General features: G+C 42.1%; 1 protein-coding gene across 1 annotated transcript in view; it reads left to right on the forward strand.

Moving 5' to 3' along the window:
- The window catches only part of dnah7 (dynein, axonemal, heavy chain 7), a 68762-nt gene that overhangs the window by 53929 nt on the left and 1111 nt on the right, over window positions 1–13722 (forward strand). Inside the window, exons 55-65 of the mRNA XM_054614679.1 lie at window positions 731–823; window positions 985–1161; window positions 1489–1650; window positions 1770–1970; window positions 2195–2356; window positions 3176–3361; window positions 4574–4711; window positions 6906–7136; window positions 9143–9295; window positions 11510–11687; window positions 12471–12574. Coding sequence (XP_054470654.1) covers window positions 731–823; window positions 985–1161; window positions 1489–1650; window positions 1770–1970; window positions 2195–2356; window positions 3176–3361; window positions 4574–4711; window positions 6906–7136; window positions 9143–9295; window positions 11510–11687; window positions 12471–12574 — 1785 coding nt within the window. The remainder of the gene's footprint in view (window positions 1–730; window positions 824–984; window positions 1162–1488; window positions 1651–1769; window positions 1971–2194; window positions 2357–3175; window positions 3362–4573; window positions 4712–6905; window positions 7137–9142; window positions 9296–11509; window positions 11688–12470; window positions 12575–13722) is intronic.

Below are 13722 nucleotides of genomic sequence, written 5' to 3' on the forward strand. Positions count from 1 at the left end.
ACATAAACATGTGTGCACCACACATGCTTGTCTCTTTGCTGTCTCGCATACACACACACACACACACACACACACACACACACACACACACACACACACACACACACACACACACAATCTTTTGATTTATAATCAACAGAATCAGGCACAGCACTTCTATCCAATTAAATCTAGTTTGTTCCAGTTGTAGAATTCACATTTATTCAATCTTGATGCAAGAACAGCTGTTCAATCAAGCACACCGGCGCTCACACGGGTTTACACACCCCTGTACACACAGAGAATCCCCGGGAGATTCTAAATAGGTGTATCTGTCTCAAAGCACCTGCCAACACACATAGCCAGAAGTCTCTCGACAAACAGCCTGGGGAAAAAAAAATCAAAAAGTTCCCGGTAACATTGCTCAAACTCTCTGTTACACTTGTTCCAGGAATTAATCAGACATATTGCTCTGACCCAGTACCAAGTGCCTTTTTTTCCATTTGTTGACCTCTCTCTCCTTCTGCTTTTTCCTTTTTCTGCTTTTTCAAACATATGTATTTATCTTCCCGCATTGCTCTCCTCCCCATTCACATTACAGATTGCCCCTCCTATGCCTAATTACAATGCTTAATCTTGCAGCAGCTCGTTACAATGCAATCCCACCCCACAACTTCTTGTCCTCTCCAAGAAAAGTCGACAGTCATTAAGTTGCGATAGTCTGAATTCAATATGTTTTTCATATCTGCAGAACCCCCATCAGACTCCCTTCCCTGATGAGTGGCAGGAAAAGCTGAGCCAGTTTCAGAGAATGCTGGTTATCCGTTGTCTCAGACCAGACAAGGTCAGTTCATACGCTGTTTTCCAACAGATGGTAGGATGTTATAAGGATATCGAATTTTCACTAGATTTTTCTTGAAAAGTCTCTATTATCTTAAAAAAAAAAATCTGGAAATACATCAGTAAACGTTAACGATAAACTGATTACATCGATGTGTCCCCCAGGTAATTCCCATGGTGCAGGAGTTTGTTTCCGACAGTTTGGGTCGTCCCTTCATCGAAGCGCCGCCCTTCAACCTGAGTAAGAGCTTTGTTGATAGCCACTGCTGTGCCCCCCTCATCTTCATCCTCTCCCCCGGCTCCGACCCCATGGCTGCGTTGCTTAAGTTTGGAGATGAAAAGGTACGGAGGCACCTGGGAAATTCAACAGCTTTGAAGCCTGCTGTGTGTACAAACTCAAAATGAAAGGGGAAATGGAATCCTCTAGATTTACCAGGCTCCCACACTGGTCTTAAAAGCACTGAAAATGATTTTGGCTCCTTCCCGGTCAGAAAGCAGCTACATAAATGAGTGTGTCTGTCTGTCTGTCTGTGTGTGTGTGTGTGTGTGTGTGTGTGTGTGTGTGTGTGTGTGTGTGTGTGTGTGTGTGTGTGTGTGTGTGTGTGTGTGTGTGTGTGTGTGTGTGTGTGTGTGTGTGTGTGTGTGTGTGTGTGTGTTTCTGTCCCTCAGGGCTTTTCCGGTAACAAGCTGACTTCCCTCTCTCTGGGCCAAGGCCAGGGTCCTATTGCTATGCGTATGATTGAGACAGGCCTCAAAGAGGGCACCTGGGTGGTTCTTCAGAACTGCCACTTGGCCACATCGTGGATGTCAAGACTGGAACGAGTCTGTGAGGTCAGAACACACACACACACACAAACACGCACACTTTCTATAAATCAAGTAGGAACAGTGCATGTATCCTGTCTTTCGATACATGCATTTCTTTACATGGTCTTTGTGGCTGTGAGCAGGAGCTGATCCCAGACACTACCCACCCAGACTTCAGGCTCTGGCTGACCAGCTACCCGTCCCCCACCTTCCCCGTGGCAGTGCTTCAGAACGGGGTGAAGATGACCAATGAGGCTCCGAAGGGCCTCCGCGCCAACATTGCACGCTGCTTCTTAATGGACCCCATCTCTGACCCGGAGTTTTTTGGCAGCAGCAGTAAACCGGTCAGTGTGTGCGTGCACGTCTCTGTGTTTGTCTCGTTGGCTTGCTGTGCATATCCATCATACCAGTATCAGTGGGTGTTCTGAGATCCCTTTTGTCTTTTATCACCCCAACTGTGTTTTTCAGACTGGTTTATTTTAGCTGTGGAAATACTAAACGACCACCTCTATTTATGTAATCATTGATCTAAGACCAGACATTCCATCTATGCTTATCCACCTCTCAGGTTGCGTTTAAGAAACTACTGTACGGCCTGTGTTTCTTCCACGCCTTGACCCAGGAGAGAAGGAAGTTTGGACCTATAGGCTGGAACATTCCCTATGAGTTCAATGAGACCGACCTTCGGATCTCTGTCCAGCAGCTACACATGTTTCTTGAACAGTACCAGGTAGTTCTTTTTTTAAAATGTCTTTCCTTTTCAGAATTATTTTTATATTTCTAAAATGATGCATTGGTATTCTCACTATCAATCTCAGATGTTTCCGATATACCATACAGTGTGGGATGCAAGCTAGTGCATACTGCAAACAAACTGCATTGTTCTGTTATACATACTTAACAGTACACACACATTCCCATGAACTGATGTATATATCTCTGGCACAAAAAAAACCTCTGACTCTCAAATGCAAATGCACATACACCATCCACTCCTACGAACTGTATATATTCCACATCTAAGCCCACAATGGAAATTCTGTCTTTTAACTGTAGAAGTGGGTTCCTCTTCACTCTAGTATCCGCTTTCATCAGACATATTAAAAAACCCTCTTGACATTTTACCACAAACAGATAGATCGCCAACCCTCCACCATTCCCAATCCCTCTGCTTGAGCTGAAAAAGTGGAAGAAATCCAACTACTGAGGGTATCTTTTTTTTTTTTTTTTTTTTTAAAGGAGTGACATTTTCATCTTGTAGCCAAGTGCTGCTCGCTGAATTTGTAAGTGAAATCCTCCACAAGAAAATGCCACAATGGCCACAACCCCAAACCCTTTTCACCTCCTGTTACGTCAGTTTCCATTCCAAGTTTAGGTCGGGACGTGAATTTCAGCCAGGCTTTCTGTTTTGAAGGAACTTAGACACAGCACAACTAAGAAAGTACACACACACACTGTTTCTTTTAATGCTCACCTCCTTTAAAAACATGCAATAACAAGGTTATTCTTAGGTACCTGTGTGAACAGCATGATTTCTTGTTTGCTGCAGGAAGTGCCGTTTGATGCCATCCGCTACATGACTGGTGAGTGCAACTACGGAGGTCGCGTGACAGATGACTGGGACAGACGGACCCTGCGCACGATCCTCTCCATCTTCTACACTTCGAAGGTCACAGAGGACCCCGACTACAAGTTTGATCCGAGTGGGCTCTACTATGCACCAGCTGAGGAAGATGTAAGAAACAGAAAATCACATTTATTGCTCATGGCAAACACCAGTCTTAGCATCAAGAAGCTTAGCTAAGCTTAGAATTGGCTTTAAGCACAAAAAATGCATACAAGATTCACAGAGATTAGGAAATGGCATATTTTATCACCAAGGGAAATTAGGACAATATTACACATAGAGTTGGGCAAAGATCGAAATGATGGATGGAAAGTACCTCTCTGAACTGAACTAGTAACTCACTCACTCACTCACTCACTCACTCACTCACTCACTCACTCACTCACTCACTCACTCACTCACTCACTCACTCACTCACTCACTGTGGGTTGTTAACTGTTCAATAACTCTTTTTAACTTTCATTATCTAAGAAATGCATTTTTCTTTACTGTCAGTGATTGTTTCTATATTCTTCTGCCAGGGAAGAAAATCTGACCCTAACACATAAAATTCTCCCCCTCATTATCGAAATCAAATATTTATTTGACACAAACATACATATTCTGGCTGGGTTGCAAAGTAATAGGGGCTGTTATGTAAGCGCTGTGCTTTGCTTCAGTGACACTGTGTTCTTGTTGCGGTCATGACAGATTGACCTTTTTGAGATATGGTACACTGTAGCATAGATATTTCATGCAGCATGTTATTTAAATATATATAACGAATGTCTTATTCTTATAAACTCCAACAGTGTGGCTTTCCCTTTGATAGAAGAGCACAGCTGAAACAGCTCCTTAACTATTTCCCATCAAGTTACCCTAAAGCGCTGGAGTATCACTGCCTTGAAAAAAACTCAACAAAAGTTAAATTCACTCTAATGTGTTTGTTTTTAAACTAAGCATATTACAGGACTCAGTTGCTTAGCGCTGTTGTTGAGCTACCTTTAAAAAGTCATTAGGAGATAAAATGTGTGTAACAAGGCACAGCAGGCAGCCACCATCAGTGAGGGTTGATATATTTGTTAACACAAGTGCAATCTCTGGCGCGCTCCATTTTATTTGGCATTTTGTTCTCCAGTGCTGAACCCCCCCCTGCAACGACATCTTTTATTCATGAAGTCACATTTACATAGTCATTATAATAAATGTCAGCAATCTAAGGAGCCGACTTGTTTTTCAATGAGTGTTATTACTCGAGATGTTTCCTGATGTTGCGTAAAAAATTGTCCTCTCTCTTCACTCCACTCCTCTCCCTCTGTTTTTCGGCATCCCGGGTTGCAGTACAATAGATACATAGAATACACCAAGGCGCTGCCGCTCAACCCGTCGCCTGAGATTTTTGGCATGAACGCCAATGCAGATATCACCAAGGATCAGTCTGAGACGCAACTACTGTTTAACAGCATCTTGCTCACACAGGTAAATCCATCTGAACATGTGAAACACAAACTAGTAGAGCATTACTTTTGAGGTTTTGTACTAACACTTGTAAAGTAGTTCCTGTAACTCATTGCAACATCTGAATATAAAGTTTACTGCTAAGATTTCTTTTTAATGCTTTTATAAGAATAACAAACACAGGGGGCCCCGATTCCAAGATACAATTCGATCCTGAAGTCATTATTATGCCATTAAATGACCTGGAGGATTATGACCATAAAACTGGGCAAGAAAGAAAAAAAAGCACTGTGGCCTGGCATGGGTACAGGTGACATAAAATAAAGGGTGCACTGATCTTTTAGTGCCAGCAGCTCTGAGTCGCTTCCGAAACCGATGCGCCACCTCTGGGCCAACCTCCCAGATGCTCAGTTGGAATGTCACTGCTCAGCTGGTAGATTTTCAAGTAGTAAACAGCATGCAAACACTCACCCAGCAAATGTACCACCATACACATGCACACAAAACAACTAGAGACGGACTAGAGTAAACACATTAAAACACATGTACCTAGACACTGAATTACAGTCTCACATAAATATGTTAATGCAACAATATGTTAATAATACAATAATATAATAATATGCTTCCCTTGAGTTTCCACCGTCTTTTATAAGTGTCCTTGCCAGCATTAAATATTTTATCTCCCCACATAAAACGCACTATGCAGCATTAATTCAAGAGAAAACATATGAATAAATATTTCAGTTGTTTGTAGAGAGGGTTGTCAAAGAAAACAAAACAATAAAATCCCTTGTCTTCCTATGGCACAGTATGACTCAGAGTGGCGTTGGCGGAGCTCTGTGATCCCACATCATTATATCTCAGCTCTGTGGAGTTAGACTAGGCTAGCTTGTTGAGGATTATATCGTTCCACTTCCTGACTCCAGTCAACGTTTGCTGCAAATCTAATCTAAGAGATTTCGCAACAAGACCTACTTGAAGACGACAGAAGCACGGCTTCTCCTGCAAAGTGGGAAGGTGTGTTTATTTAGCCCTCCCTGAACCATTAATTCATTTAAAGATACAGAGCAGTGCCTCTCACTTAGCACAGGTGCATAAATTCCTGTGGGAATTAAACTTGATACTAAAAAGGTGCGAGTGATCTACATACAGAACAAGAGCAGAGTGTCATACGTGAACACATACTCTATTTGCATCCTTTACTTATTAACCCCTCTGGTTAAATCTCTATAATCTCGTTAAGCTATAGATATACAGTGCACATATGTCGGTGTACACAGACCTGGCTTGCTACAAACAAATATAAAATGATTTCCACGGGTATCGTCGCCTCAAGTTAAAATTAGAGCTCAATGGAGTCTGGCATTAATTCATATAAACTCCTTTCAACAAGATTAATAATGGCTTCAGTCATGTGTGGACTTTATTAGCATCTAATACGATCCCATCAGTCTCAATGACCGATAAACAGGGAGACGCTACAAATGGAATGAAACAGCTATTTGTCATTCCCCTACTGTAACCTCAATGCCATTAGCCAATGATTATCCATTACCGCTGGCTGGTGACTGAGCATCAAATAGGTAAATGGTGCAAGTTGGGGAGAGGAAAGCAGAAGAATCACAGATTAGAGTGAATAATTATCTGCATGAATGATTATTAGAATTGTTGATAAGATTGTGTCAAAAGACTGTGTGGGAGAAATTGGGAGAAATGTTGCGAAGCCTTCCATCTTCTGAGGCTCTGTGTGTGTGTATGTGTGTGGGTGAAGCTGTGTGTTCGTTCACAGAGGGATTCCAGTGAGTATATGCCTAGGATCTCATCATCATCAGCAGGGTTACATTGGTAGCTGTCGGCTAGCCCGAGAAATGTCTACAAATGAAGAAAGGGAAGGTCAAATTAAGAGTCATATATCATATGACTATGATATTCTGTGTCAGTTTGTGTCCTTTTTTTAAAGCACACGTCTATATCAATCCGGCACAAAGATGATGAAATACAAGCAAAGTCAAGTCAGGAGTCAGAACCTCTTAACATCAGGATCTTTACAGGATCAAAATAGCACCAATGCAAAAGAGTCCTTAAAAAGGGAATGCATGATTTGACACGTCAAAGACAGCAAGAGAATATGACGAACTGTCAGGCCAATCCGAGCCACCAGTCCTGCCTTCCCTTCTCATCCGTCCCTCTGTCGCTCTGTGTCTCTGATCAGTCCCGCTCTTCAGGCGGGGACGCCAAATCTTCAGATGACATGGTCTTTGATGTGGCAGCTGACATCCTGAGCAAGCTGCCTGCAGACTTTGACTTGGAGGCAGTGATGAGGCGATTCCCCACCAGCTACAATCAGAGCATGAACACGGTGCTGGCGCAGGAGATGGGCCGCTTCAACAACCTGCTCTGCACCATCCGGGAGTCCTGCGTCAACATTCAGAAGGCCATAAAGGTATGTAGGAGGAGCTGGTAGATAATTCACCCTGGAAGTAAAGGCGTGGAATTGTTTTGTTTTGACTTAATCCTGGTCTCATTCGTAGGGATCCTTATTGTTTGGATACTTATAGGATGATGCATTGCCAAATGCACTGTAATTACACTAAATGTGTTTGTTTCAGATAACAGTAGGGCCGACTGATGAATCATCATTGATTTCACATTTTTTGTGCAGTGAAAGCAATATTTCATCAGAGGAAGCACACCTCTGCTGAATGATTACAGGGGAAACTCTGGTAATGCATCCTCAGAAAACTAATACTGTAGGCAGTCGGCATAACACTCCAAATCCACTAATCTAAAACCGTCATTTTCCATTATAAGGACACACTCTCACAGTGAAAGTTTAGGGCAATTAGTGGTCATGAACCAACGTAGAGAAGAACTGCCACCGTCTGAAAATCTATGTATAGTATGTTATTCTGTTTCGTATCTCATAAGCACCATTGTTGGAGTATGCACTCGGTAAAGATATGAGCTGTAGAAAAACTGAAATGGATACATAATAGAGATGTTGTTGACCCCGTGTGAAAGACAGGGATGAACAAGGCAGTGAAATCTCAAAATCATAAACTAGTGCTCTTGACCTTCTCTCAGAAAGTACGCTTATTGTCTGTAGCATAAAAGGGAACTGAGCCCACCCTGCTAGCTACAGTATCTCCGTACCTGCAGTGCCATTATGTATTCATACTGTAGGTATTCTACAGCCATGCTAGAAACTACTTAAGGCTGTACTTTAAGCTAAAACAACTTTGAGCCAAATGCTAACATGCTCCCAATGTCGACGTCAACATGCTGACAATGTATATAATGCTTACCACGTTCATTATCCTTAGCATGCTAACATGATAATTAGCACAAAAGACAAAGTGCAGCTGAGGCTGATGGGAATCTCAGGGGATCACTAAAGATATTACTATTCATCATGTCTGCAGTATAAATGTCTGAACCAGATTTGATGGGAATCAATGCAACAGTTGCTGAAACATTTCAGTCTGAACCAGAGCACCAACTAAAAGGCATTCCCTAGAGCCATGCCACTGGCACAGACAAAAATGTGTATATGATGTCACATTTCTTAAAGAAGAGTTTGAAACTTTGTTGTGTTGTGGTTCTCACTGAATCCTTAACAAAAAAAAAAAAACACATAGGAGGGTGCCTAAGTAGTTGGCAGTAACACCACCGCTGTGCGTGATGAGCTAAGACTCTCGACGATTAGACAATTAGCGGACTCCCAGATATAGCTATCTTCCAGCTACCATCTGTCCTAATATAATTTCAATCATGGTTTCTTTTTTTTTGCAAATTGCCACCAAGAGACCCACTTGGAGCTGTGAAAGTATCTACTTAGGCCCTAACATCCTCAGGCAAAATAATTACTGACTTTGTATTTCCAGAGGTTTGGAGATGTTGCACATGCCAGACATAGCCTCTAATTGGACTGCATTAGACTAAGAGGACTGTAATTATCCAGTTCATAGCGTTGCCAACTAAAGACCACGACTGGACGCCATCTGAACGTATTTGCATGAATATATCCTAATTATACCACATTCAAAGAATAAAAAAAACATGCCTGAGCACACGCATTTGTCTCTTCATATCATTTGATAAACAAACTCCACACACATTTCCTCTCCTCCTGAGATGCACCAGTCTCACAGGATTGAAGTGGAAAGAGCACAAAGAGTCGGGAAGGGGAATGCGCATGTCATCTTTCATACTTGTATCAAAGGCCCCCCTGCAGAGAAAATAAGGAGTTTCCATTATGTGGCTGTCTGTCACCTATATCCACAGAGAGGCTTTTAAGTGACAAGTATGAATTTCTCTCATTTTCGATTCACTGTTAGAAAAGAGCTAGAACAGCTTCACATTTTCAAGTAGTGCAGAAGTTAATCATGGGTTTTTGGCGGAATGTGTGTATTTGCATGTGTGTGTGTGTGTGTGCGTGTCGCTGTGCAGGGACTGGTGGTGATGTCTGCAGAGCTGGAGGAGGTGGTGAGCAGCATCTTGACGGGTCGTATCCCCGGCATGTGGATGAAGAAGTCCTACCCCAGCCTCAAACCGCTGGGAAGCTACGTCAATGACTTCCTGGAGCGACTCAAGTTCTTACAGGTAAAGACACCTGCAGTAATGTTCAAAATCAGATGTTGACAAAATGAAAGAAGTATTTGGGGAAGAACATAAATACAAAGTAAAAAAATAAATATTGTGTTTATGTAATAACTTTTTCTTTACACCGTAAAAAGTAGAAACCTTAATCTCTTAATGACTCTCATTGCATAGTCAGATTAGTGCATACATATCGACATGGTAACATATAAACACTGCTTAAATGGTACAAAGCTACGTCGTAATCCACTGTCAGATTCTTTGTTGTTTAATTAGGCTAATGTTACTTAAACTTTGTGATTAAAGCTACACATACCGTATATAGATTTTAGTAAGGTGTTGGGCCACCACAAGCCTCCAGATCTACTTCCGTGCTCACATGAAAGAGCCATGTCTGTGCATACCGTGGCCTCTCCAGTGAACTAAAACCCTGCTTTAAGCCGTGTCACACTTGAGTTACACAAGACCACTTCTTTCCACTTGTGTACACATACAGTAGGAGGTGGGCAAATTAAGTCATGCTTTCCACTCATTGGTAGGTTTAATGGAGCAAAACACACACACTCATCATGTGAGTCTGCAGAGTGAACTTCTTCATCCTCGTAAACAATCAGTTCACATGTTTTCCTCATTTCCACAGGAGATACACTGTTTTCCTCCTGACCACCATTGATCAGTGGAGGGGAAAAGAATGTGCTGTGTGTGTGTGTGTGTGTGTGTGTGTGTGTGTGTGTGTGTGTGTGTGTGTGTGTGTGTGTGTGTGTGTGTGTGTGTGTGTGTGTGTGTGTGTGTGTGTGTGTGTGTGTGTGTGTGTGTGTGAGAGTGTGTGCGTGCGTGTGTGTTATCCAACGGAGACGTCCACCCATGACTCCCCACAGGGTGAACTGGAAAGTCACGGGATTCTCATCTGAGGCAGCATGCTTTCAGAAACAGAATACCTTGACATTTCAGGGAATATGACCGGTTGTTGTTTTTCAGGGAGTGAATAAGAAAAACATCAGTTTGTTTACTAGACTGATAATTCCAAGACATTGTGTAGCCCAGTTTACTGTAGCACAAACACTGTAAGTAAGCAGAGACGTAGTTTATACAGGTCCTTGCTTAAGTGAACTATATCATCAACATTACATTGTTTTTACAAACTTAAAGAAGGCGTGGTTGTGGGCAAGTGGGTACTTTAATACATTGTTTCCCAAACTTTTTTTCTAGTGACCCAAACTACGCGACCCAAATTTGTATATAAATGAATGTTCCCAAAAATCTTATCTTGAATAGGTTAACATGCCATTACCAAGAGTTATACATTCGATAATTCACAACTTTGTTTAATACATGTGCTATTAACAATGTTAAATACCTCATAAAAGAAACCAAGAAAATGGATTTAGGCAGAATGACTGCTTTAATCCACATACTTTAGCATGTGGATTTAAAGGGGAGCTTTGTTTTTTTTTTCAACCTGGACCCTCCTTTCCCATGTTTTGTGTTTTGTGTCTTGACTAATGGGTACCAGAATTTTGGAAATTGGTTGGTTCTTGGGCAAGGGCAGTTGCGCATCATCGATGTAACTGATACTAGCCACTGACAGGCTCAGATTGTTATCATTAGTGTCTGACAACATTTATGGAAAGGACTGAACGCCCACTCAATTTATATGAGCTCCTCATCTGTACACTATGCTACAAATAAGTTTCAGAACGAGACTCCTGTTCTATTCATGATGTTGTCAGACACCAGTAATAACAATCTGAGCCCGTCAGTGATAACAACAGGCACTTTGAGTAAACCCTCAGTACATTGTCGTTGTGCAACTTCCCTTGCAGCCCGGCGGCAGCAGGATCCTAGCTCACTACTGGACCAATATCAGAAATTGTAGTCCCCACTAGACACTGAAACACAATAAACAACCCTCTTGGTATGTTAAGAATAGCAGATATGTTTAAGGATATTAAGAATGATTAAGAAATGTTTTGTGATCAGTTTTCTTTTGACGTTACAATTTGTGTGCTGCATTGACCTCAGATCAGACATCTTTTCTTGTTTTGCGAGCCTTAACCTAATGGAGCTGGTCAGGTAGAACTGTAAAATATTTGGTTGATTAATCAACTGAACTTTATGCTGGACCGTATGGTATTGTGCTGTAGTTGTCTCTACCATCTCAACCCGTCCTCTTCGTTTGTAAATGTCCCTCTCCTTTCTGTCCTGCTGTGTTTTCAGGACTGGTACGAAAAGGGTACTCCTGCTGTATTCTGGGTATCAGGATTCTTCTTCACCCAGGCCTTCCTCACAGGCAGCCAGCAGAACTATGCCAGGAAACACACCGTCCCTATTGACTTGCTCGGCTTCGACTTCGAGGTCCTGGACGAGAAACAACACAAACGGGCTCCAGAGGATGGTAGGATACTAACGGGGTTAATGAGATAGGGGGGGAGAAAAGGGTGTTTTTAGAGAGATGGAAGGATGATATTAGAATGGCCTTTGATAGGATAAAATGCCTCTATTCAACAAACCATCCATCAGTTTAATGAAGGCAGAGAAAAGACGCCAGAAAGGTAGAGAGCAGTGGAGAAAAAAAGAAATTAAAGAAGCTACAAGGGGAGAAGCAGAGAGTGAAATACAAAGAACATAAGCAGAGGATGAAAGAGACGACACAAACAGATGAAACCGGCTGTATATATAAGAGGCAGAGTAAAGAGCTAAAGTAAGTCAAAGCCTCCCTGCCTCTCCCTTATACATGCAGCCCTGCGTCAGCCCCTCGCTGTGCCTCCAGCTCTGCTGTGAGATTCTAAGACACATAAAGCCTCACCCTCAATCAGAACCCAGCTGGGGCCCCGTCTCACCAACACAGCCAACGCTGCCGAGCTACAAATCCGCCAGTGTGTTTGTGCATTTGGGCGTGAGACACAGACGGGATGCCGACCTTCAGTTATCTCTGAATCTCACCTTCTTTTCCCACCCTATAAGGAGAGCTCACAAGCTTTATTAAAAGACGGTGTTACAGCACAGAGGTCAGTTCAGCTTGGTTCGTAAAGCTTTACGGGTGCTTAAAGAGCCGACATGCATCATAGTCACAGGGTTCCTACATAACTGGAGGTTATGGAAAGTTTTAATATCATAGGAACACTAACAACTCCTCTTGTCCTTCTGAATTGTCTCTGTTTGTGTGTGTGACACTCAGGTGTGTACATTAGAGGCCTGTATCTGGATGGGGCCCGCTGGGACAGGAAGACCAAACTTCTTGCTGAGTCGTACCCCAAAGTGCTGCACGACCCCATGCCTGTGGTGAGTGAGGCACACACACACAGATACTGTACACAGATATTGATTTGAAGATGGGATGGCTGTGGAGCTAGGGCGGGTTGTCCATTGATTGAAAGATCAGAGGTTCGATCCTGGGATCCTTTTGCATTTTTTTGCAAATCAAAACACTTTGTCATTGCAGTTGTTCCAATAACATGGTGCCAAAGTTGCTCACTTCATGCAAAACTGACCCAGACATTGACAGGCAATTGATTTAAGCTGACAATTGTGAAATTGGATGGTCTGTGATTGGATCTTTGTTGCTGACACATACCAAGGGAGTCGTAGTCCTACCTCCCTTAAGTGTTTATGTACACAGGCTTGTTCAGCCGACTTTATGCCAAATAAACCAGATTTTAGTTACAGTTTAAGCTAGGCTTGGTAATCTTCTTCAAAAACTTTTTTTTGTTGTTGAAATGATCATTTTATCATTACAATTTAAATTATCTGACAAATATAGGAAAAAAAATCAGGACCCTTGGCACTAGAGATTGGAGGAAAGTACAACCGACGTTGAATAAGTCATTTTTAGGCGACCAAAAAATGCAACAATTAAATTTCATAAACTGAAAACACACGGACAACTCCCAGACCAGGCAACGCCGTCTGAGATCATAAACTCATGTTCACAATGTTTACTTAACTAATGAATCAAGTGAGAAGTAGGGTCCTTTTCTCATAGACTTCTATACAGTTGGACTTATTTTTGCAACCAGAGGAGTCGCCCCCTAATGGCCATTAGAAAGAATGCAAGTTCAAGGCACTTCCACATTGGCTTCACTTTTTAGAACCTGATGTTTCCAAATCAAAAGAAAGAAAACAATCTTATTGCATAACATAATCTTACATAAAGTTTGAGGGGGTTTATTGATTCTGCTCCTGTGGATCTCTCTGTGTCACAAGAGAGAAAAGATAATATCTGTTTACGAAATCAAATTCTAAAAATGTGGCAGATTTCGTTATTATTCAGCTTGTAAACTCCTACGATTTAAAAAAGAAATAAAATCAGAGCCCAATATTGTGAGTCTCCGAGGAGAACTTGAACAACCACCACCATAACTGTAGCTGCAGCTCTACCCAGGAGGATTTTTTCACAGCTCCTTGTTCTCTGGATGCAATACAGAGCAGCA

The sequence above is a fragment of the Anoplopoma fimbria genome, chromosome 16, assembly GCF_027596085.1.
Source record: "Anoplopoma fimbria isolate UVic2021 breed Golden Eagle Sablefish chromosome 16, Afim_UVic_2022, whole genome shotgun sequence".
NCBI lineage: Eukaryota > Metazoa > Chordata > Actinopteri > Perciformes > Anoplopomatidae > Anoplopoma > Anoplopoma fimbria.